General features: G+C 45.1%; 1 protein-coding gene across 2 annotated transcripts in view; it reads left to right on the top strand.

Moving 5' to 3' along the window:
* Positions 1 to 5,674: 5,674 nt before the first annotated feature.
* Positions 5,675 to 26,308, top strand: part of SNX24 (sorting nexin 24) — a 162,541-nt gene continuing 141,907 nt past the window's right edge. For both annotated transcript variants that reach the window (XM_039253429.1, XM_039253431.1), the window contains exon 1: positions 5,675 to 5,798. In XM_039253429.1, the coding sequence (XP_039109360.1) occupies positions 5,739 to 5,798 (60 nt within the window). In that variant the 5' untranslated portion in view covers positions 5,675 to 5,738. The remainder of the gene's footprint in view (positions 5,799 to 26,308) is intronic.

The following is a 26,308-nucleotide window of genomic DNA, read 5'->3' as shown; positions in this document are numbered from 1 at the left end:
AGTATTCGATAAAATCCATGAGATAGTCAACACTTGGTTCTAAAACAGGCTTTGTGTTTGACGATTTTGCCCAAATGTAGATTAACAGAAATGTTCTGAATATGTTCTGCACGTCATGCACTAAGATTCAGCGTTCAGTAGTTAAGTGTATTAAATGCATTTGTGACTTCATGATATTTTCAGCTTACGATGAGTTTACCGGGACGTAACCCTGTTGTAAGTCAAAGAAGGTCTGTACTGTAGCTTCATAGTGTTTTGATGTCCTGTAAATTTGACGTATGCCTTTATTCATTTTTATTCTTTTTCAAACTTGCCCTGACCGTCCATTTTTCAGGTGAACTTTAGAACCAGCTTGTCACTTTTCTTAGCTTGTTGAGGGTTTAATGGCATTAACTTTATACATCATGTTGGTGAAAAGTCCAATCTTTAAAATATTGATTCTTCCCATCCAGAAACATGCCGTAACTGTTTTCAGATCTTCTTTTATGTCCCTAAATAAAGTTTTCTAGGTTTCTTCAAAAGGTCTTGAACATTTATTGGAAAGTTTATCCTTAGACATTATAAGTTTTAAGTGTTGTTATTGGTGATATCTTTTTTGTTTTTCCCAATGTTGTTTTCTAACTGATTAATGTTAGCATATCAGAAAGCTAGTGGATAGCAAATCTACTGATTAGTATATATTAATTTAATGCCATTATATATTGATATATAGATATAGATATAACACCAGATATGGCGCCTTATGAAACTTTTACTAATTCTAATAATTTTTTAGTTGACTCTATTCTATGTAGGGTTTATCTTCACATAACTTTAGTTTTCTTTCTTCCTATCTAATATCTGTATCTCTTAGGTCTTTTATGTGTCTTATTTCACTGGCTAGGGTTCCAGCAAAATGTGAAAGAATAGTTGTGATAAACTTATCGGTGCTGTTATAATGCCTCCTCATATGATGCTGAATAGATTTGCTGTGGGATTATGGTTGTTAACCGATATTAACCTAAAGGTGGGGCACCAGGGTGGTTCAGGCAGTTAAGTGTGTGCAACTCTTAATCTCACCTCAGGTCAGGATCTCATGGTTTGTGAGATCAGGACCATGCGTTGGGCTCTGTGCTGACAGTCTGGAGCCTGCTTAGAATTCTCTTTCCCCCTCTCTCTCTGTCCCTTACCAACTAACACACACGATCCTCTCTCCCTCCCTCTCTAAGTAAATACATAAAAACTTCAAAAGAAAAAAAGATGTTTCTAGCTATTCCTAGCCTGCTAAGAATCATTAGGAAGCAGTACACTGATTTATTAATGATTTTTTAGGATTCAATGAAATATTCATTTGTTTTTTTTTCTTTTCTAATATGACAATGCTAAGAAATGTATCAACAGATTTCCTAATGTTTAACCACCTTTATGTTGCTGGGATAAATTTTATTTAGTCATGATATTTTAGGCTTATAATTAAATGTTGAATATGTAATACATTCCTGATAGATATCGGTCAAAAATTCTAATATAGGGGCGCCAGGCTGGCTCAGTTGGTAGAGCATTCAGCTCTTGAACTTGGGTCAAAAACTAATATAAGTTGGTGTTTTAAGCAGTTTTTATTGCTGAACTATATTGCTACCTAATTTACTAGGTAAATATGGTATTTTTACTGTAAGAATTTTATACCTGATTTCTGGCAGAATTTTATTATTTTGTTTATGTAAGTGTTTTGCTTTTTTTATTAAATTTTTTTTTTTAACATTTACTTTTGAGAAAGAGAGAGACAGAACATGAGCAGGGGAAGGGCAGAGAAAGACAGAGACAGAATCTGAGGCAGGCTCCAGGCTCTGAGCTGTCAGCACAGAGCCCGACGCGGGGCTCAAACTCTTGAATAGTAAGATCACAACCTGAGCTGACGTGGGACACTCAAGTGACTGAGCCACCCAGGCACCCCTTATTTTTGCTTTTATTAACAGATACTGACTGTTCAACGTCTTACATATATATTTGCCATGTATTTTTATCAATGTTCTGGGAAAAAAATTTAGCTGGCTTGTCACAGATTGTAGAGTCAGTCTAAAAATTATGTAGGAACAACAGAATAATACAGTTGCCACATTCTATATAGTGCTATTCTTTTCTCCCCTTCTTAGTGCTTCCTCACAGAATTGATTTAGAAATTTAGCTCTTGAGGGGTGCCTGGGTGGCTCAGTCAGTTAAGCATCTGACTTGGTTTCGGCTCAGGTCATGATCTCACAGTCCTGAGATCAAGCCTTGCATCCGCCTCCATTAAGATTCTCCCTATTCCCCTCCCTCTGTCCTTTTTCTGGTCCCAAGCACACTCTGTCTCTCCCTTTTTCTCTCTCTCAAAAAAAAAAAAAAAAAGAAAAGAAGAAAGGAAAGAAAAAAAAAAGAAATTTAGCTCTTTAAAAAAGGTTATCCCTTCTATTAGCTAGTAATCCCCTCCCTCTGTCCTTTTTCTGGTCCCAAGCACACTCTGTCTCTCCCTTTTCCTATTCATCAAAAAAAAAAAAAAAAGAAAAGAAGAAAGGAAAGAAAAAAAAAAGAAATTTAGCTCTTTAAAAAAGGTTATCCCTTCTATTAGCTAGTAATTTCATAACTCTTTTCTCTGAACCTCAGTTACGCCATCTATAATAACGGAAATTACACCTCTACCACTTATGGCTCAGCTGATAGACCCCAAGAACACGCCCATGTATTGAGAGCTTGCACAGATTTTCAGCAAGGCAAAATTAAATTATACACAGCTATTAGAATACAAGTAGGTTTCACTTGGACCATTCTGTCAGATCTTCAAGGATCCACACATTGCTGCCTGTTACGTTCAACAGGTAAACAGGTGAGCCATTGCAGAGCAAAGTGTATATGCCAGGTTACTAGCAGGCTTTGGGGGAAGGAGAGGGGAGAAAGCATGCTCAAAGCTTGACCAGCAATCTCTAGCACAAGGATTTTATGATTGCATCATCTGGGTTATGTTACCCACTGAAACTTTTTTTTAAAGATTTTATTTTTAATCTCCACACACAATGTGGAGCTTGAACCCTGAGATCAAGAGTCACATGCTGTGCCAACTCAACCAGCCAGGAACCCCTACCCACTGAGACTTTAATAAGCTGTGTCAACCAGTCTGGAAATTGTTTTGGTCTTCTGCCATGAGCAGCTATTATTATTTTATTAAAAAAATTGTTTTTAATGTTAATTTATTTTTGAGAGACAGAGAGAGACAGAGTGTGAATGAGGGAGGAGCAGAGAGAGGGGGAAACACAGAATCCAAAGCAGGCTCCAGGCTCTGAGCTGTCAGCATAGAGTCTGACATGGGGCTCAAACTCACAAGCTGTGAGATCACGACCTGAGCTGAAGTTGGATGCTTAACCGACCCAGGCGCTCCTATTTTGTTTTTTTTTTAAACTTTAAGACTCACTTTTTTTTTTTTTTTTTTTTTAGTGATCTCTATACCCAACATGGGGCTCAAGCTCAAAATCCTGAGATCCAGAGTCCTCTGCTTTTCTGACTGAGCCAAACTGGCACCTCACCATTATTTAAATAAATAAATAAATAAATAAATAAAAAGACTCTTGATTTCGACTCAGGTCATGAGCTCACAGTTCATGAGTTCGAGTCCAGTGCTAGGGCTTTGTGCTGACAGTACAGAGCCTTCTTGAGATTTCGTCTCCCTCTCTCTCTGCCATTCCCCCACTTGCTTGCTCTCTCAAAAGAAATAAAAATAAACTTTAAAAAAATAACAAAAATTACAAAAACCCAGAAACACTACGTCTTAGTCCTTTAAAGTCCTACACAGATCACACTTCCTCATGCGCGGTTATTAGAAAGCTTAATACTGAGACACGGTAGGTAAGAGCATCTTGCATAGTACCTGCTGCATTCTGCTGGCTTTGTAAAGATTGAGTAAGTGCTTATGCAAGGCTTTCCAGAAAAATGTGCCAGGCAAAATGCCAAGCAGGGGATAAAAAGTATTTTTAAAGGTACATGCCCTCAAACCTAATGGGTGAGGCAGGGAAATGAATCACACAGTACACGGTGACAGTCACCAGCGACTTAACAGAGCCTACAAGCCAGGCTCTGAACTCAGCACGGTGTCCACAGAGCTGTTCCAAACATGAGCTGGTGCTGGCCAGCAGGAGAAAAGAGGAAGAGGAGTCTGGTCACGGGGCACAGATTTCTGCTGAGGCATGGAGTTCTGAGTGGCAGCTGCATTTGCAAGTGCGTGGGTCAGCAAGACAGGTCTTCAGATGAGCCTAATTGGAGGGTTTTGCAGGTCCCCATGGGCACATTCTTGAAGCAAAAGGTCCGATGTTTCCTCTTCTCCCAGGACTTAGGGGCTCAGCATCAACTTCAGAGCATACCAGGTTGCAATGCCCCCTGGCCTCCGGAGCAAAGCAGCTGTCTAGGGGCGTTTGGCTGGCTCCGTCCATAGAGTGTGGGACCCGATCTCTGGGTTGTGAGGTCAAGCCACACTTAACGTGTAGAGATGACTTAAAATAAACTTAAAAGACGAAGAAGCTGATTGCCTGCAACCCCAAAGCTCACTGGCCGGTTACTTTACAGTGTGACCCACAAGTCACCTACAAGTTTCTATTCTGCTCCATGATTTTTTTTAACCTTTATTTAATTTTGAGAGACAGAGCGTGAGCGGGACAGGGGCAGAGAGACAGGGTGACAGAGAATCCGAAGCAGGCTCCAGGCTCTGAGCTGTCAGCACAGAGCCCCACGTGGGGCTTAAACTCACAAGCCAGGGAGATCATGACCTGAGCCAAAGTCAGATGCTTAGCTCACAGAGCCACCCAGGCGCCCCTCCATGCTTTAATCTAAGGCAGAAAACTCAAAAGAATTTGCAAAGGTAATCTGATTATCAAATTTCCTCAACTGGAACATTTCATCTTTTAGATACTTCAGCTTACTTGGTCCTGGTCTTCATGAAGGCCAGATTCCGGCCCTCTCTTTCCTTTTCTTGTTTTCTTTCTTCTCTTTTCTCCTTCGCGAGTGTGTCTTCTGTCTTCTAGTAAAAACGCCACAGTCAGAGGCAGTACTTGAGAAGTGGAGCCAGAAGCCAGAGCGCTGGGCTCTGCGCCCCGCTGACTTTCGGGTTCTGTATTACAAAGCCATTCCCAGCGTCGCCGGCGAACTCAGAACCAGACGCTGACCTTGGACTCGAAGGCAACTAGAAAAGCTCGGGAAAAAGTTGGAGGGTTCAGTGCGGCTAATGCCAGCCGAGAGTTAAAACGAAAACCCGAGCCTCCGAAACCAAATCAAGGAGCTCCACGCTTTTCTCTTCCGCGCGGCCCTGCCGGCCGCTGGGGGCGGCGTCTCGGGCCCCGGAGACACGGCGAGCCGGCCGGCGCCGCAGGACGGGGAGCGCCCGGGTGCGGCCGGGTCCCGGCGCCCGGCGCGGAGGCGCGCACACCCCTTTTCTGCAGACTCACAGGTTGGCAGGCCCCGCCTCCTCCGGGCCCAGCTCCGCTCGGCCGCCCTGTGGGCCCGGACCCAGGTGCCCCGAGCCCCGCGCCCTCCGCCGCGGGGTCCCCCGGCTCCCGCCCCGCGTCCCCGGGAGCGCGGCGCGCGGCCGGGGCGGCGGCTGCGGGGGCGGCGGCTCCCGGCCGGGCCGCGCAGCCTCAGGGTCCCGGGGGCGCAGGGCAGGGAGGCGGGGCGCTCGGCCGGGGGCGGAGCTGCGGCCGCGAGCCCGCCCCCCGCTCGCCCTCCGCCGGCCGGCTGGCGCGGCCATGGAGGTCTACATCCCGTCCTTTCGCTACGAGGAGAGCGACCTGGAGCGGGGATACACGGTAGGCGCGGGCCGCGGCCGGACACGGTGCCCCCCACCCCCCACCCGGAGCGGGGCTCGCGGCTGCTGCGCGCGGAGGTGCCCCCGGCCGCCGCCCGCCCTGCGCGGCGTGGGGGGGGGGTCCCCTGGCTGCCCTCCCTTCCCCCGGGGCCTGGGGCTGGGCTGCGCCCCGGCGCGGTTGTCAGGGAGACGGAGCCCCCTCGGCGGCGCGGCGGCCGCGGCGCCCGGGCTGCGCCGCTCCCTTCCCCCTCCCGGCCCGGCTCGCGGCCTCGGGGCAGGAGCGCGGGGAGTGCAGCCCTCGCGCGCCGCGCGCCGTTCTCCCCGCCGCCCGCCCCCCGCAGCCCGGGGTGGGCTGCGTGCGTGTCTGGCACGGCTGCCCCCCCCCCCCCCGCGCCCGGGCGGGAGTGGCTTCGCGGCGGATTGACGTTGGTTTCCAAGTTCCGCGAGGTCCCTTCGGATGGAAACCATGCTAATTTAACACATCATCATCGGTGGCTATTTATTAGCCAGCGTGAGCACGTGTGCGGGTTTTAGATGGCTTCCAAAGTTTTTTTTTTCCTCCTAGTTCTGCAGTGCCGTGAGATGGCATCATCAGGTACTTTCTGAGCACCTGTTCCATCCCTTAGACTGATCCCTGAGAGCTGAGAAACGGGGCCCCTGATCTCGGGAGAGGGAGAGCGGGGTCGGGAGGGTGAAGACCAGGGCCCGGGACCTTTGGGCGACAAGTTCCCTAAGGAAACTGTGGGTGGTTGATTTCCCAGTGAACTCAGGCACCTTTATCTAGACCATCATTGCTAGAGGTAGAAATGCTTCGTGTTGGTGAGACGTTGGAAGAATGGATTTCCAGTTGTTAAAGAGCAGGTAGGCGGAGAAGGTTGCACAGGGCAGGCAGCCGGAAAGGGCCGATACATTTTTTAGCTCTAACTCACTGGCTTGCTGAACACCAGCGCCATTTATTTGGCGGGGGAGAATTTGAGCCTTTCCCTCCTCTCAGCATTCTTGGGTTTTGGTGACAGCCTGTTTGGAACCTTGTGTGTTTTCATAGGGAGGATTAAATCTCCCTCTCAAGGGAATTTTGAGAATTAACAGTAGTGATTAAAAAAAAAAAATTCAGGGAGTATGTGGGCTTTTGGGAATAAGTAGACCTCTGGTTCAGGTCCCAAAAGAAATATTGAGTGCCTTGTACTGGGGAGGAAAGTACAACTGGAGCGGGTAGGAGGGGGGTGAGGTGAGATCTGTTTGGCCCTTATTTATATAAATAAGTCTCTCCAGTGAATCCACATTTGGTTAAATATTCTCTATCTTCCTTTCAAAAAGGGAGGGGGGAGGAATTGAACTTAAATTTTAACGTATGCAAGCCCTTTTCTTAAAGCCTTGAAACCTTGTTTGTCTTTAATTCTTCCAGATGCATCACTTCCCCCATCAGTATCAAGTTATACAGGGCTTACCATCTTTGGGGTGTTCTTTTTTTTTTTTTTTTAATTTAATGTTTTCTTTATTTTTGAGAGAGATTTTCTTTATTTTTGAGAGAGAGAGAGAGAGAGAGAGACAGCGTGAGCAGGAGAGGGTCAGAGAGAGAGGTAGATACAGAATCCAAAGCAGGCCCCAGGCTCTGAGCTTTCAGCACAGAGCCCAATGCGGGGCTCGAACCCACGAACCGTGAGATCACGATCCGAGCGAAGTTCGACGCTCAACCTACTGAGGCACCCAGGCATTCTTTAGGATCTAAAGATCATAGGCTGGTTGTTTGGTCATTAGATGTGTTTAGATGAAGGGCTTCTCAGTAATCCACACTAAAAGTCAATTGCCTCCCCAAATAATCACTTTTAAATAAATCAAAATTAAGGCTTTTTGCCCATTAGTGGTTTTTTTCTCTTACAGGATCCATGTTTTCCCACACTGTTTTCAGATGTCTTTTCCTGACTTGTATTAGGGCCAGGCACGCGCCATGTTGGAAATTAAATTGATTTGGAAGGAGTCTTTTTCTTGGTCAACTTGGCAGTGTGTAGATTGCCTATATGATGGCAGTGGTGTGCTTTTTAAAAGTTAACTTTACACAAATCCCAACTCATGTAGACTGGTAACCATATTGTTAAGATCCCGCTGCAAGTGAGTTTTTTTTTTCCCCCTCTGTGAGTCTAGGAAGCGGCTACTGGATACTTTGTGCCCTCTGAGCAGCTATTTTGTAACTGCTCAGCAGTTGGTCATTTAGCAAATATTAACTGAGTGCCTGTTCCCTGTCTGTATTCTAGGTCCTGGGAATTTAGCAGCGGATAATATTTCGCCTTTAAAAAACCCTCAGAATGTACAAATATGATCTCTGTTTCCTCAACAAGCAACTCGTGAAATAATGTATACTTCAGAGTAAAACACATCTTTTTTCCTTTGGCGATCATGTCTGTTTTAAATTTAAGAAATAGTGTGCTCGAACAAATTCAGTAATCGGAGGTTTATAGTAGAAAAGGGTGGTTCTTTTTCCTTGCTTCTAATCCCATGCCTTCAAGACATTAAACGTGGGGGTGCTGTCTCAGAGACTTTTCTGTTTGCCCTGAAAACATGGGTTTTTTCCCTAGAATAAATTGTAAGATTCATCCTACAAGATGGATACCTTTCTTTTCTTTTCTTTTTTTTTTTTTATGTTTTATTTATTTCTAGGAGACAGAGAGAGAGACACAGCATGCGCAGGGGAGGGTCAGAGAGAGGGAGTCACAGACTCTGAAATAGGCTCCAGGCTCCGAGCTGGCAGTCAGCACAGGGCCCGACGCGGGGCTCGAACCCACGAACCGCGAGATCATGACCTAAGTGAAAGTCGGATGCTTAACCGACTAAGCCACCCAGGCGCCCCAAGATGGATACCTTTCTGTACCAATATGCATAGGCCTGTTTCCTCCTAGCTACTAGCAGAAGGATCTTCCTCTTAAGGAATATGCCATTGTTTGTTGACCCAGATCTCTTGTTGATGGCTATTGATATTTGCTTCTAATTAAAAAAAAAACTTTTTAAATGTTATTTATTTTGAGAAAGAGCAAGTGGGGTGTGGGGGGGGGGGCGGGCAGAGAGTGTGAGAGAGAATCCCAAGCAGGTTTCACACTGTCAGCACAGAGCCTGATGCAGTGTGGGCAGGAACTCACAAACCATGAGATCATGTCTTGGGCTGGTATCAAGAATGGGACACTTCTGTTTCTCCCTCTCTCTCTGACCCTCCCCTGCTCACGCTGTCTCTCTCTCTTCAGAAATAAATAAAAAACATTAGGAAAAAAAAAAAAAGAATGGGACATTTAACCGCCTGAGCCGCCCAGGTGCCTGGACATTTGCTTCTAACTTTTAGCCCCTGTGGCAAATGTTGATCCATCCCTGCGCGTGCTTTTTATTATGCCTACTGCTAGGGCACACGTGGAACATTAACTGGAAGTGGTACTTCTGAGTCGTTTCAAGTTTTTATAGATATTGCTCAATTGTTATTCAAAGAAGTTACACAAAGTTATGCTCCATGTTCAGGGTAGTTTACCTTTAAAGGGTGCATTTTTGGGGCACCTGGGTGACTCAGTCAGTTAAGTGTCCGACCTCGGTTCAGGTCATGATCTCATGGTTTGTGAGTTTGAGCCCCACATTGGGCTCTGTGCTGACAGCTTGGAGCCTGGAGCCTGCTTCAGATTCTGTGTCTCCCTTTCTCTCTGACCCTCCCCTGCTCATGCTCTCTCTCTCTCTCTGTCTCTCTCTTTCTTTCTCTCTCTCTCTCTCTCTCTCAGAAATAAATAAAACATTAAACAAAGTTTAAAGGGTGCATTTTTGCCCTTTGCATCCTTAAACATTCACTGCAGGCTCGCATGATGTCAAGTGGGGAATTGAAAGGTGCAGGGATGGTGTTCCCTAGGGGTTCTCAGCCAGGAGGGGGAAAGGTAGGGAAGGGCTAGGGTGCCCTGATGCAGCTGGGGTCTTGAGGAGGAAGAGGGCGGCTGTGCCCTGCCTGAGAGCGGCTGTGTGCAGATGGGGCTGATTTCTGATTCAGAAATCAGATTAGGTTTTTGCTGGCATTGTCAGTTCTAGAAGGAGGAAGTGCAGGGCGAAATGTCATCTCAGAGGGAAAGGCATTTTAAGCTCCCAGATTTAAAAAAAAAAAAAAAAAAGAGCAGAGAGGAGAGGCCCTTCTAAATCCTTTGAGTGTATAAAGAAGCCGGAGAGGCAGGTCTAACAAAATTCACAGGCACTCTAATAGCCCTGCCCTGGGGGGTTATCCTCTACCCACCCTGTGTCCCCGTGGCTTATTTGTTGGCTGGCTGTTCACCTGCTAGGCTCTCGCCTCCTTGCGACTCGGATGGTGCCAGTCCCCACAGCTGTACTCCCGCACGGCGCCTGTCACATAGTCAGAATTCAGCACGTGTGCGCTGAATAAATGACGAATGATTGAGCCTTCTAATAGGAGAGGCAGACCGAAGAAGCGGTGGGTAGGAGGCCGGAAGCAGCTCACTGGGTGGGCGGAGGTCTGGGTGCAGACTGGAATTTCCAGTAGCAGCAGGGATTGGGCCCGGTCACCACTGACCCTTGGTCACCACTGACCCTTGAGAGAGAGAAAGAGAGAGAGAGAGAGAGAGAGAGACCCACTCACTCACTTTGAGAGCTGTAAGGAAGTATGGACTCTCACCCGGACTTGGGGAAGACGCTGGAGGATCTTAAGGAGGGAAGCAACATCCATGATGATGAGCTTTGGATTTAGAAAGAGGACCCTGGAGCATTAATCATTGAAGGGATGCCGGCAGGAGGACCAGAAAGGAGAGAGGGTGAGAGCCTGAGCCAAGGGCAGCTGGGAAGGGAAAGGGGAAGGCGCCCATCTCCGGGGCCTGGTGACCGGGTACAAGGGAGGTGTGACTGGTGGATGCAGTTGCTGTTGACCCAGTTACGGCGGAAGCAAGGCGGAAATTTCGTTTCGGGACGGACTGAGTTTTTTGTGATTGATGAGGCTGTTTAACTTTGGAGCTCAGGATAGAGGTCTGAGCTAGAAATACTGCCCTAGGGGGTCATTCAGCACAAAAGGTGAAAAAAGCCTCAAAGTTGATACTGTTCCCAGAAAGGGCATGTGGAGTGAGGAAAGAAAGACTGAAGGTAAACTCCCAGAGTTCGCAGGAGCCTAGATGTGTCAGCACTGGGTCCTGGGGCAGGAGGGAGGAGGAAGCAAAGGGGTGTGAATTGGGAAGAGAGAGAATGGTAGATGCTTGATGGAAAGGCGAGTGCTGGGTGTGGCTGAGTCGTCTTGTATGGATGGGGAGCAGGTCATTGGACATGATGGTAAGCAGGTCATGGGTACCAGTAGAGGCTACTATTTTCAGGTTTCAGATGTGTTGGTAAAAATAGCAAAACTAGAATTACCTAGGCAGCAACACAAAAGTTTGACTGTATTAGATTTCATTTTTTATAGCTGTAAAAAAAAAAAAAAGGCATTGAATTACATGGTTTTTCAAGTTTGCTTTAACTATATGTCTGTGACTTTAACTATATGTGTTATGTTTATACAAATCTATCTTTTTCTTGGATTTTGGACTCTCACTGATTTACTTGATGTATCATGCTTTTTACTACATAAGGCAGCTACATATATACATGATCATAATGTTAAGATATGTGCAGGGATCATTATTGTTTTAATACTTTATAGATTAGGGGCACCTGGGTGGCTTAGTCAGTTAAGCATCCAACTTCAGCTCAGCTCATGATCTCGCAGTTTGTGGGTTTGAGCCCCACTTTGGGCTCTATGCTGACAGCTTGGAGCCTGGAGCCCACTTTAGATTCCATGTCTCTCTCTGTCTCTGCCTCTCTGCTACTTGTGCACGCGCTCTCTCTCTCAAAGATGAATAAACATTTAAAAAAATTTAGGGGGCACCTGGATGGCTCAATTGGTTGAACATCTGACTTCAGCTCAGGTCATGATCTCATGGTCTGTAGGTTCGAGCCCTGTGTCAGGCTCTGGGCTGACAGCTTAGAGCCTGGAGACTGCTTTGGATTCTGTCTCCTTCTGCCCCTCCCCTGCTCTTTCTGTCTGTCTCTCTCAAAAATAAACATTAAAAAAATTTGTTTTTTTTAAATTTTNGATGCAGTGTGGGCAGGAACTCACAAACCATGAGATCATGTCTTGGGCTGGTATCAAGAATGGGACACTTCTGTTTCTCCCTCTCTCTCTGACCCTCCCCTGCTCACGCTGTCTCTCTCTCTTCAGAAATAAATAAAAAACATTAGGAAAAAAAAAAAAAAGAGTGGGACATTTAACCGCCTGAGCCGCCCAGGTGCCTGGACATTTGCTTCTAACTTTTAGCCCCTGTGGCAAATGTTGATCCATCCCTGCGCGTGCTTTTTATTATGCCTACTGCTAGGGCACACGTGGAACATTAACTGGAAGTGGTACTTCTGAGTCGTTTCAAGTTTTTATAGATATTGCTCAATTGTTATTCAAAGAAGTTACACAAAGTTATGCTCCATGTTCAGGGTAGTTTACCTTTAAAGGGTGCATTTTTGGGGCACCTGGGTGACTCAGTCAGTTAAGTGTCCGACCTCGGTTCAGGTCATGATCTCATGGTTTGTGAGTTTGAGCCCCACATTGGGCTCTGTGCTGACAGCTTGGAGCCTGGAGCCTGCTTCAGATTCTGTGTCTCCCTTTCTCTCTGACCCTCCCCTGCTCATGCTCTCTCTCTCTCTCTGTCTCTCTCTTTCTTTCTCTCTCTCTCTCTCTCTCTCAGAAATAAATAAAACATTAAACAAAGTTTAAAGGGTGCATTTTTGCCCTTTGCATCCTTAAACATTCACTGCAGGCTCGCATGATGTCAAGTGGGGAATTGAAAGGTGCAGGGATGGTGTTCCCTAGGGGTTCTCAGCCAGGAGGGGGAAAGGTAGGGAAGGGCTAGGGTGCCCTGATGCAGCTGGGGTCTTGAGGAGGAAGAGGGCGGCTGTGCCCTGCCTGAGAGCGGCTGTGTGCAGATGGGGCTGATTTCTGATTCAGAAATCAGATTAGGTTTTTGCTGGCATTGTCAGTTCTAGAAGGAGGAAGTGCAGGGCGAAATGTCATCTCAGAGGGAAAGGCATTTTAAGCTCCCAGATTTAAAAAAAAAAAAAAAAAAGAGCAGAGAGGAGAGGCCCTTCTAAATCCTTTGAGTGTATAAAGAAGCCGGAGAGGCAGGTCTAACAAAATTCACAGGCACTCTAATAGCCCTGCCCTGGGGGGTTATCCTCTACCCACCCTGTGTCCCCGTGGCTTATTTGTTGGCTGGCTGTTCACCTGCTAGGCTCTCGCCTCCTTGCGACTCGGATGGTGCCAGTCCCCACAGCTGTACTCCCGCACGGCGCCTGTCACATAGTCAGAATTCAGCACGTGTGCGCTGAATAAATGACGAATGATTGAGCCTTCTAATAGGAGAGGCAGACCGAAGAAGCGGTGGGTAGGAGGCCGGAAGCAGCTCACTGGGTGGGCGGAGGTCTGGGTGCAGACTGGAATTTCCAGTAGCAGCAGGGATTGGGCCCGGTCACCACTGACCCTTGGTCACCACTGACCCTTGAGAGAGAGAAAGAGAGAGAGAGAGAGAGAGAGAGACCCACTCACTCACTTTGAGAGCTGTAAGGAAGTATGGACTCTCACCCGGACTTGGGGAAGACGCTGGAGGATCTTAAGGAGGGAAGCAACATCCATGATGATGAGCTTTGGATTTAGAAAGAGGACCCTGGAGCATTAATCATTGAAGGGATGCCGGCAGGAGGACCAGAAAGGAGAGAGGGTGAGAGCCTGAGCCAAGGGCAGCTGGGAAGGGAAAGGGGAAGGCGCCCATCTCCGGGGCCTGGTGACCGGGTACAAGGGAGGTGTGACTGGTGGATGCAGTTGCTGTTGACCCAGTTACGGCGGAAGCAAGGCGGAAATTTCGTTTCGGGACGGACTGAGTTTTTTGTGATTGATGAGGCTGTTTAACTTTGGAGCTCAGGATAGAGGTCTGAGCTAGAAATACTGCCCTAGGGGGTCATTCAGCACAAAAGGTGAAAAAAGCCTCAAAGTTGATACTGTTCCCAGAAAGGGCATGTGGAGTGAGGAAAGAAAGACTGAAGGTAAACTCCCAGAGTTCGCAGGAGCCTAGATGTGTCAGCACTGGGTCCTGGGGCAGGAGGGAGGAGGAAGCAAAGGGGTGTGAATTGGGAAGAGAGAGAATGGTAGATGCTTGATGGAAAGGCGAGTGCTGGGTGTGGCTGAGTCGTCTTGTATGGATGGGGAGCAGGTCATTGGACATGATGGTAAGCAGGTCATGGGTACCAGTAGAGGCTACTATTTTCAGGTTTCAGATGTGTTGGTAAAAATAGCAAAACTAGAATTACCTAGGCAGCAACACAAAAGTTTGACTGTATTAGATTTCATTTTTTATAGCTGTAAAAAAAAAAAAAAGGCATTGAATTACATGGTTTTTCAAGTTTGCTTTAACTATATGTCTGTGACTTTAACTATATGTGTTATGTTTATACAAATCTATCTTTTTCTTGGATTTTGGACTCTCACTGATTTACTTGATGTATCATGCTTTTTACTACATAAGGCAGCTACATATATACATGATCATAATGTTAAGATATGTGCAGGGATCATTATTGTTTTAATACTTTATAGATTAGGGGCACCTGGGTGGCTTAGTCAGTTAAGCATCCAACTTCAGCTCAGCTCATGATCTCGCAGTTTGTGGGTTTGAGCCCCACTTTGGGCTCTATGCTGACAGCTTGGAGCCTGGAGCCCACTTTAGATTCCATGTCTCTCTCTGTCTCTGCCTCTCTGCTACTTGTGCACGCGCTCTCTCTCTCAAAGATGAATAAACATTTAAAAAAATTTAGGGGGCACCTGGATGGCTCAATTGGTTGAACATCTGACTTCAGCTCAGGTCATGATCTCACTTCTCGTGTGTTGGAGCCTCATGCAGGGCTCTGTGCTGACAGCTAGGAACTGGAGTCTACTTCGGATTCTGTGTCTCCCTCTCTCTTTGCCCCTTCCCTGCTCGCTCTCTGTCTCTGTCTCTCTTTCTCTCTCAAAAATAAACATTAAAAAAATTAAAAAAGTTTTTTAGGATACTTTATGGACTAAAATACAAAAATAGAACAACATGAGGAATCATTTACTCATTACTTTCAGTATTTTAAATTATTACTTTGTGTATTGCCCCTATTCTTCCATTTTTAAAAATTCTGGAATATTTTAAAACAAATCTAAGATACAGTTTTACCTGTAATCATTTCACTTAGAATATCCAACAAGTTAAAGACTTTAAAAAATATATAACCACAATGTCAGGATTATCCCCCAAATTAGCAACACCGTAATATCATTCCAGTTCTCAATTTTTGTTGTTGTTGTTGTTGTTGTTGTTGTTTTTAGCATAACCCCAGTGGAGGCATCGCCTTGGAATTAACAGCATCTGCAGGAAATACTGTGATTGCCATTTTGCATTTGTCAAAATGAGGAGCTGAGTAAGGGCATCAGGCTCTACAGGAGTGGCACTGCTCTCTGCTTGCATCCTCAGAGTGGCTTTCACTTGGTGACAGGAGGGAACAAGTTGCAGATTAAAAACAAAATGTGTGTGCTACAGCTTCCAGAAGAAGCGAGGGCGTTTCTTCAGAATATGGGCACTTTCCCCCGCCAGAAGCTCGGAACAAATCGCTCTCCTTTCAGATCTTCTTATCCCCAGTTGGGTTTTCAACCAATCCTGTTGCCAGGCGAGCTCTGTGCGCTGATTGGCGGAGGCCGCAGCCACCTGAACCAATCGCCTGGGCAAGGCTACATTAACTAGATGGAGTTAAAATAACAGGCCTTTCTGGAGCTGGGAATGAGGTCAGTCCCCTTCCTGCCACCTCACCCAGTAGGCACGACAGTGGGAGAAGGTCAGAAGGACAGGGAGACCACACCGTCCACCAGTGTCCTGAAGCCACCCACTATAAGCATCCGTGGTGAAGGAGGCCTCTGTGTAACAAGGACGTAGCCCCCCGCAGTGCCCCATGCCTGTAAATCCACGGCATCAGCGAGCATAAAATATGTGCTGCATAATTCAATCAGGCGCACGTAGGGTATGCTCCTTACCCTTATGGGCAAGAAACACAAATGTGAAACTACTCGTGAATATTTGCCAACATAGTACTACCTTGAAAATCAAAATAGGCACACAAGGATTGAATTTTGCAGGTATGGTGCTTAGAAATTTGGGGACAGAAGTTAGTTTGTTTTCCTTGAGCTAGAAATACATTTGATTCTTTTTTTAAAAATAGTTTTCATTTTGTAATTTAAATGTTTTTATTTTAATATTATTATTTTAGAATGTGTGCAAGCAGGAGAGGAGAGGGACAGAGGGAGAGAGAGAGAGAGAGAGAGAGAGAGGGGAGAGAGAGAGACAGAGAGACTCTCAGATGGGCTCCATGCTCTGCCCGACTCGGGGCTGGATCCCACCACCCTGCAATCATGACCTGAGCTGAAATCAAGAGTCTAACACTCAACTGAGTGCACCACCCAGGTGCCCCATAATTTATATGTTTTTTAATTTATTTTTTGTTAAAAATTTAAAAAAATATTTATTCCTAAAATAAGGAGGGAGAGGAGCTGAGAGAGAGGAAGACACAGAATCCAAAGCAAGCTCCAGGCTCTGAGCTGTCAGCACCGGGCCCTGGTGCGAGGCTCAAACCCATACACTGTGAGATCATGACTCAAGCTGAAGTCGGATGGTCAATCGGCTGAGTCATCCAGGCGTCCCATATATGTTTTTTAAACTATTTTTAAACTATTTAATTTTAAAATAAAATTAAACTTTTAATTGTGAAATAATTTTAGATTTGCAGTGAAGTTACAAAGTTAGAAACTGAGAATACCTATATACCCCTCACCTAGTTTCTCTTATTAACATCATACATTACCATGGTAATGTCAAAACAAGGAAACTAACATTGGTGCATTACTATTAACTATGCTCCAGACTTTATTTGGATTTCAGCAGTTTTTCCACTCCTTTCCAGTCCAGGATATCATGTTGCATTTAGTTTTGTCTGATGTGATGTGAAAGTAAGTTAGCAGTCCACATTATAGCACGCTGTCTCAAAAATGAGGCACGTATCGTTAGAAATGAACCTGTACAGATCAAATCAAATTTTAGCTACTTTAGATGCTTTATGTGTGTTTTTTACCATTTGGCAAAAGCCGACTTGTTCTGTTCCACCGGTTTATGACAGAGGCTGTCACAGCCTAACAGTGAAAGGCTCAGGCTATAGACTCACGCTGTCTGCATTCAAATTTTGCCTCTAACATTTAGCTTGACGTCTGATTTTGGACAAACCACTTCATCTCTTGTGTTTTATTTTCCTCATTTATAAAAGAGAAGAATACTAGTACCTACCTTGTAGAGTGGTTTGAGGCTTCAATGACATAATTCTTGCAAAGTGCAAGGAATAATGTGTCTAGCTATGTTTATAGTTTATTCTTATTCTTTTGAGTAGGAACTCCCTTGAAGCTAACTACTTTTTTTAAAGCTCTTTCCTGTCAATGAATGTGGTCAGCAAAAGTCCAGGAGAAATATTCATGTCATACAAAAGAACATCTTGGCAAATACTTTGAGTTACTTCAGAAGTAACAATTAATATGGAATCGACTCATATTCTTATTACAACCTTCAAATTCTGTGATCAATTCGGGTTTTGTTTTCTAGCCTTATTTACTACCTAGGTTTTTGGTTTTTGTTTTGTTTTTTGTTTTGTTTTTTCCTTCAGGATGCTAAAGGCCAATGTATTTACATAAGTGATTAGGATATATTTTAGAAGGCATAGAGATACATGCTTCTCACCTCCTCTCTTCCACTCGCGTCCACTCCCCCCCCGCCCTCCCCACAAGTACCCCTGCAAAACAGTGGGACTGTCAGGCTCACACTCTGTTTTCTTATGCTGGTTTTGCAGGTACTCATTCAGATTTTTAATGTGAAATTTCTCTTATATTTCTTTGCATATGTCTTTTCTGTTTTAACTTCCTGTTGTCTTTCTCCCCCTTCCTTTAGAAAGTACCTGTTCTGTTATGAAGAATTCCAGCCTATAAAGCAATGAAGAAAATGATGCCTTTACTCGGCTTTTTAGATGATGAGCTCACAGCCAGTTTTGTTTCCGAATTTTTCCCTCTACTTCTTGCACATTCTCCCCTGTTGCATTGTGAAGCAAATCTCAGACCTGTCTCTCAGTATTTCCAGCTTGTGTCTCTGAGAAGCAAAAATTCCCCCTTTAAAAATATAATCATAATGTCATTATCAGACACTTTAAAAATGAGCAGAAAAAGAAAGTAGTAATTCTTCTGTTACCATAATTATCAGTCCATTTTTACATTTTCTTAATTTTCCTAAGCGTGTTCTTTTTTTAAATGCAGCTTGCTTGAATTTGATTGAAACTAGGTCCGTATCATGTGATTGCTTAGTATGTGTCCTAAATCTTGCTTAATGTCTAGGTTCTTTTAAACAGTTTTGGATTTTTTTTTAAAGTTTATTTATTTATTTTGAGGGAGACAGAGCAAGTGGGGAAGGGGCAGAGAGAGTGGGAGAGAGAATCCCAAGCAGGCTCCTCACTGTCAGTACAGAGCCCGACCAGGCGCTTGAACCCCATGAAGCCATGAGACCATGACCTGAGCTGAAATTAAGAGTCAGAAGCTCAACTGACTGAGCCCCCTAGGCGCCCCTGAATCTCTAGGTTCTTTTACCACCTTGTTCTCTTTCTCTTTTTTCTTCTACAATTATTTTGTTGTATAAACTGTGACATTTGTCCCATAGAGTTTTCCCCCACTGGATTCTGCTGATTCCATCCCTGTGTCATTATGAACACCTTTTTCAGTTCCTTACATCGTAAAAAGGTAGAGGCTGGGTCATTTTCAGGTTTGATTAGTGATTCCAGCAGCCATGAAGAACATTGCGTAGATCTCTTAATTCCTTAGTAGTTGCTAAGTATTGACAGTTTAATTTTATCATTCTTTCTTCATTTATTGGCTTGAATACATGTGTACAAAGAAACTATGCCTCATATTATCGGTTACCTTGAGGTGTAGTTTTTCTAGGAAAAGCGGGATAAATGTCTGATTCTTTCTTTTGTTATTTTTTTTTCAAAACCACAAGTTGACTGCCTCCAAAGATCATAAATTAAGGTTTTCAGAGAGACTCTCTTTAAAAAATCAGTATTGTTATGAATTTCTGGATATTAGCATATTTGATATAGTGCAGTCCCTTGCATTTATGATTCTTTTATACCTTTTTCCCTCTTTGGCCATCTTTTAAGTTTGGCATTTTTTTTCTTTTTTTTTTTTTAATGTTTTCTTTATTTTTGACAGAGAGCATGAGCATGAGCTGGGGAGGGCTGAGGGGTGGGGGAACAGAAGATCCAAAGCAGGCTTTGTGCTGACAGCAGCAAGCCTGATGCAGGGCTGAAACCCACGAACTGCGAGATCATGACCTGAGTGAGCCGAAGTCAGACCCTCAGTCGACTGAGCCACCCAGACGCCCCTCAAGCTTGGCATTTTCACATTGGACACTGTGCCAGACACAACCTTAGTGGTCTTTGATCAGTTCCTTGCTTTCTAGCTTAACAAGGTATTCCAGGTCTGTCTTTTACCTTTACTGCCCCAGGTCCAGAATTAGGGTCTTCCCTAAAGGTCTCTGGTTGTTTTCAGTGAGAAATGATATCTAGAGACTATGAGCTGGGCACAGGGTATTTGTGAAGGTTTTGAGATCTCTTTGGTGGTCAGAGCAGAGGCATTTTTTAAGTTGAGGCCAATAGGAATTTTTGTCTTGATCTTTTATCTTCAGTGGTGTCTTTTTTTGCCCGTATCGAAAAAGTGTTTGAAATGCTGAGATTGAAGGAATTGGAATAGCGGTTTACTTTATCTCACATTATACACATCAGCACAGAGCTGGATGCGGGGCTTGAACCCATACGCTGTGAGATCATAACCTGAGCTGAGATCAGGAGGGAGGTGCTTAACCAAGTCAGCCACCTAGACTCCCCCTTAGGGATTCTTTTTTAGAAACTGATTTTGTTTTCTACTTGTGTGAAGTGTGTCCTGCATTAGGTTTATCTGCTGAAATCTAGCTCCCTTTTATGTTCCTTTCATTCTCTTTTCTTCTTCTCCCCTTGATGACCATTAAAAAAAGATTGTAGTTTATCTTTCCATAAAAAAAAAATAAATGAATACAGGTACATTTTTGTACCCTTAGATTAAAGCATAGTCTAAAATTAAACAGCAGTGTATTAAAATATTTTCTTCCACCTGCTTTTTTTTTTTTTTTTTTTTTAACCTAACGATATACCTGTAGTTTACCCTCCAGAGGCATATTTAAAGTTTCCACATCCTTTTCTATAGCTCAATTGTTTTCCATTATTGGCTGCAGTCACTAGCCTTGTGCATATGGTGTTGTTGGTCTTTTTGTATTTTTGTCAGGGCATCTTTAGAATAGATTCCTAGCACTGGGTTACTGGATCAAAAGGTACATGCGTATTTAAGTTGGCCGGGTATTATCAATTCCCCTTCCTTAGGGATTGTGTTCTTTTGCATTCGCGCAGCAGTTTATGAGATTACATGTTTCCTCACAAGCTTGCCAGCTGAATGTGTTGTCAGGCCCTTGGGTTTTTGCCAATCTTGATTGGTAAGCAGTGGTATCTCAGTGTACACTCATTGTAATTTGCTGGCTCAGTTCTGATGACTAGTTCGGGCATTTTTGAAACGTGCTAGTGTATCTTGTGGTTGCTTTTCTTTTTCTTTTTCTTTTTTTTTGAAGTAGGTATCGGGTGGGTGGGTATTTGAAATAATCTATTGTCCCCTTGTTTAGAAGTTGTTTGGGAAACTAGAAGCTTCTCCCCCATCTTCACTCTCACCCTTCTCTCCGCCTTGCTGGTGGATATTCTTACTATCAGGATCGCACAAAGCAGGTAGAGAAGATACACATTCCCGTGTTTATGCCTTATGCGCCGAGGTCTCCCAGGCACTGTACCGGTGTTGTGGGTTCAGGGGTAGCTGACGTGAATGCTTGCTCAGGAGGGATGAATGGAAGTTTGCCGGGTTGGGAAAGGGGAGATCATTTCCGGTTTCAGGCAGGATGCGTTGAAGGGCAGGAAATACTGGGAGTCAGTAAGGACGGGTAGGTGGTAGGGGTAGGACCTGAGTTTGGAGATTGGGTTGAGTGGTTAGTGGGACTGTGGATTCTCAGAATTTTATTCTGGAAGCAACTGTAAATAATGAGCCTGTTTGTCAGTTGGTTGGTTGGTAAGAGGATAAAGACTTCAGAGGTACAGAATGACCCAAACATACGCAGAGATAGTCAATCTCACCAGTAATTAAAGAAAAACAAAATAAAACAGACTTGTAAAAAGTGAAGAGGCAAGGGGCTCCTGGCTGGCTCAGTCAGTAGAGCCTGTGACTCTTGATCTCAGGGTTGTGAGTTCAAGCCCTACGTTGGGAATAGAGCAAAAGAAAAAAATTGTATAGGTAAAATGAAAATGATTGATAAAAGCCAGTACTGATGGGAATAGGGGAGAGGGGGACAGGTTCTCCAATACACTGTCGATGAGACTACAACTTGGAAGATGTATTTTGGAGGCTAATTTGGCAATATTTACTAAAGAACATACATACTCTTGGACTGACCTTTCTTATTCTTTGGTCTCTACCCCCAGATGCACAAAGGTAGACACACGAAGCTATTCCTTGTAGCATTGTTTATAATGTCAAGAAAATATGGCAACAAATCATTTATTTAACAAATGTTTACTGACAGCCAGCTATGTGGCAGGCCCAGATCTGCCTGTTGGGGAGACAGCAGTGAACAGAGCAGTCAAGTATCCCCTCAAAGAGCTTATATTCTAGTTGGATGGGTGGAGAGGGGCAGACAGAGACCTGACAAGTACATTATACACAGTATCTCAGATACTGATAAGTGCTACTGACTCAAATATACATGGGGAGGGAAGTAAAGAGTAGAATTGAGAAGCCCTCCCTGGGGGAGTAACAGTAGAACTGAGCCCTGAGGTTGGTGAGGGGTGAGCATGAGGTTATCTAGGGGAGGAGTGGTCCAGGCAGCGGGAACAGCTTGTGCACAAAGGGCAGGAAATAGGAATGTGCCTCGTGGGTTTTAGGACTAGAAATGAGCCCAGGGCAGTTGGACTGAATCAGAGAAGAGAGGGTGGTAGGAGATGAGGTCACAGGTAACATGGTGTAGGGGTAATGTGAGGAGAAGTGGTGGGCTGCGGATGGCTGAGCCCGTAGACTAGGTAGGCACTGATAAGGCTTTTCTTTTCAGAGATGGGAACCAGAGGAGGGATGTGATTCAGTTAAGCATGGACCACGAGCCTTGTGCCGGGCCCTCTTTGAGATGCTGAGGACACAGTGAAGAAACAGATGGAAATCCCTGTCCTTCTGTGGTGGTGGCAGGAGTTCTGTTTTAAAAGGGTCAGTATTGTGGCGCCTGGGTGGCTCTGTCAGTTGAGCATCCAGCTTCGGCTCAGGTCATGTTATCATGGTTTGTGAGTTCGAGCTCCGCTTCAGGGTTTCCGCTGACAGCTCAGAGCCTGGAGCTTAGGATTCTGTGTCTCCCTCGCTCTCTGCCCCTCCCCCACCCACGCGCATGCGCGCCCTCTCATTTTTTCTCTCTCTCTCTCTCTGTCTCTCAAAAATAATCATTAAAAAAAAAGGACCATTCTTATTTTGGTGAGAAGAGACTCTAGGAGTATTGAGTGTAGGCAGAAAGCTCACTTAGGAAGCTACTGTAGTTTCCCAGGTAAAAGATGACAATGGCTTAGCACAGCTCTATAAGTAGATGGGGTGGAAGAAGGTTACCTTGTGGGTAGACTCTGCTCCTGGAGCCAGTGGGATTCACTGATGGAATGGATTTGGGGTGTGAGGAGAATAAAAGGATAGGAGCAGGGCTCTGAGATTTTTAGTCTGAGCAAATGGAATAACAGTGGCACCATTTACTGAAATGAAGAATTTGAGTTGAGCAGATTTTGGAGGAAAGAGCAAAATTTTGGATGTGCTTAATTTGAAATGTTTGACCAAATATCTGTGTGCCCTGTGCCCCAATGAGGTTGACATATAAAATTAACCATCACAAACAAACCTCCCCTTTGTAAAACTGACACTCATATGCATCTCCTTACACCATACCTAGTCTACAGATAAAGAAGACACTGACGAGGTTGTAATTCTGCCCGACACGATACAACTCTCCTGCGTGCAACTGAAAACATGTAAACCCCTTACCCAGAAGAGGAGATAAATCCTGAGGCATGTTTACTCTTCTCCTTGACATCCCATAACTTAAGTACTATGATGTAAAGTTAACAACACTTAAATTCTGTGATGTAAAGTCAGTACCTCTTATGTTTCATGATAAAGTGATGAGAGGGAAGAAAAAGATATTTGTTTTATATATATGTTCATAGATAAGCACATAAACCTACTAAAGCTAAATAAGGAGGGAATACTTTTGACAATTCCAGTCCTCATTTTTATAACCCGTCACATAGTCTTGGCTGGTATTTATAAGTACTTTCTTTGTTGCTCACTCTCTCTTCCCTTTGTCTTCAGCAAACACCTCAGCTGGTTGTGGCTCTTGACCAGGTAGGGCGACTCAGATCTTTATTCCTGAAGGTCTGAGCCATTAGTAGTCCTGTTTGAATTGAGTCATTGTAGCTTTCCATTGACTTTAATCACAGGGCATCTTACTACTAAGGGACACCATCAGGGACCTCCTCCTATCCTAGATATGATCTCCCTCAGCTCCACTGTGGTCCTCTTTGCCCTGGCAAGTCAGGATCAGTCACCCTAGACACCACACTCATCCCCTGCCTGGCTTGTTGATTCAGAGACACAGGGAGCTCACAGTGGCCAAGTGGCAGTCTTAGCTTTCAGTTCCATGGAGTCGCTGTGTCTCCTCTTGGAAGCATTCCTCCTGTTGGAACTAACACCTCCAGGCCCACAAAGCATAAAGTCGCAGAGACCGTAAGCAAAAATTTTGCCAGTGGACACCTAGGGGTAATAGTGAGTGATGGCACTCCCATTTCTATGCCTTGATTCCTAGAACTGTGAATTCTGGTTATGGGGATACAGCATCAGGTACTGGACCCTGGTTCTAGCCATATATGGCCACTTAGAGAACTTTGTCCCCACCCTACATGGTGTTGCCACCCAGCTGGCACTGTAACTGAGTGTGCGGAAGGCCATTCTGCCATTCTGTCCAGCCACCTGCTTGAAGAGGGTGGGGAACATGATCAGACCAGTGAATTCCAGGTTTATGGACCCACTGCATCGTTTTATTTACTGTGAAGTGAGCCATTTAATCAAAAGCAGTGCTATGTGGAATACCATGGTCATGGATAAGGCATTCTGTAAGTCCAAGAATGGTAGTTGTAGCAACAGCAGTGCATGAAGGGAAGGCAAATCCTTATCCAGAATAAATGTCTATTCCAGTGAAAGCCAAACATTGTCCCTTCCACAATGGAAGTGGTCCAGTGTAATCGGCCTGCTCCTAGGTAGCTGGCTAATCACTTCATGGAGTGCTGCCATACTGGAGGTTCAGTATTGGTCTCTGCTGTTGGCAGATTGGGCACTCAGTGGAATCCATACCCAGATTGGACTCGTTAAATGGAAGTCTGTGTTGCCGAACCCGTGCATAACCTACGTCCCTGTCCCCATGGCCATTTTGTGAGCCCATTGGGCAATGACAGGAGTGACTGGGGAGAGAGACTGATTGGCATCTGCAGAACAAGTCATCCTAGCTACTTGATTGTTAGAATCCTACTTTGGTTAAATCCCTCTTTGGTGACTGTTCACATGAGACACAAATGGTTTCACATTCTCCTCCTCCTCCCCTGCTGCTGCCTCCTTCTCCTCCTTTTTGCCTATTCAGAGAGGTCTGTCTATATAACCTCATCTTCACCTTAACTCAGAGCCACTTTGCGAGTCATGTTCTTTGCGTTTCCCTGACCACCCAGCCAAACCGTTGACCATAGCCCATGCATCAGTATTTAATTTCACATGTGACCCCTTCTCCTTTTAAGCAAAGTGAACCACTAGGTGCATTGCTTGAAATCTGCCCCGAGGAAGGGTTTCCCTTGACTGTTGTCCTTCATGGCTGTTCCAGAGAGGGACTAGAGTGGCCCAGGTGTGCACTCACAGGTGGTGCTTATATACAGTGCAGGCTCCTCTGTCAGCCAGGTCCTTCCTCTGTCAACTAATTCTGGCGAGCTGCTCGTGAGGCCACACGTGCCGGCTAGTGCAGCAGGAGTGGGGACCCTGGGCATTTGGGGCACTTCGTCACGTAACTTACTTGTGCCTTCCGGGCCTGCTCGGGGCTGATCACGCATATGCCACTTCCCTTTGGTAACCGAGTGTCGCGGTGCCCATCTTTATAGCCTGGTGGGTCCGATAACACCCAGTTCATGAGGGGCAGCTCAGGTCGCCTGGTAACTTGGTGGTGTACTGTCCAGCCTCCGGTCCCGACCGAGGTGCAATAGTACGCCAAGAACTCTTTTTCCAAAGGAAAGTGGCTCCTCACGGAGGATAGTAGGGCTTTACTCTTGCTTCCTGAGGGCCTGCGCTGTCATCCACCTGCGGGGGCCTGCCAGAGGCTCAGAGCAGCGTCCCTGTCTGCGTCTGCCACTTCCTGTACTTGGGCATCTGGTGGGTCATAACAACCCACATGGCAAAGCAGTTTGCACAGCACTGTGGACCTCTTAGAGATCTTTCACTTGTTCTGTGCCCCGCTCAAAAGCAGTAGCTTTTCAGGTCATTTGGTAAAGAGGTTGGAATAACACAGAGTAGGTTGCCTCCAAAATCAAAAGAGGCCCACCACATGATACATTTTTCTTTATTGTTTGTTTATTTTTGAGAGTGAAACAGACAGATGAAGCATGAGCTGGAAAGTGGCAGAGAGAGAGAGGGAGACGCAGAATCCGGAGCAGACTCCAGGTTCTGAGCTGTCAGCACAGAGCCCGATGCGGGGCTCGAACCCACGAACTGGGAGATCATGACCTGAGCCGAAGTCGGATGCTCAACCAACTGAGCCACCCAGGCGCCCCTGGGCCCACACACTATTAGAGGGACAGTCTGCTTTTTTCGGTCTGTAGGTTGAAATATTAATCTTACCCAAAACCACTTCACAGAAACACCCAGAACCATGTTTGACCAAATACCTGGGTGCCCTACGGTAGAATTCACCATCACCCTTCCTTCTAAAATTGAAATACATACTTCGTCAATAAACACTGTCGTGTTTTTCTTTCTTTTGTTTTAGGTCATATATGTGGGACATGAGAAAACATACTTTTATGTTTTATTACCTGGTATTTATTGTAAACTGTGTTCACTGCTTTCTTGCATTTAGTTGGAAGGTTTTTTTCCTTCCGACACATACCCGTGGAAGGTTTGCATCTCTGTTTTCCACACATGATCATAGTGCAGGGAATAAAAATTTGTAGAAAAGGCTCTGCTTTCCTTGTTTATTATTAGTG

The sequence above is a fragment of the Hyaena hyaena genome, unplaced genomic scaffold (genome assembly GCF_003009895.1).
Source record: "Hyaena hyaena isolate Hyena2069 unplaced genomic scaffold, ASM300989v1 scaffold_453, whole genome shotgun sequence".
NCBI lineage: Eukaryota > Metazoa > Chordata > Mammalia > Carnivora > Hyaenidae > Hyaena > Hyaena hyaena.
This window is presented reverse-complemented; position numbering and strand designations above follow the sequence as displayed.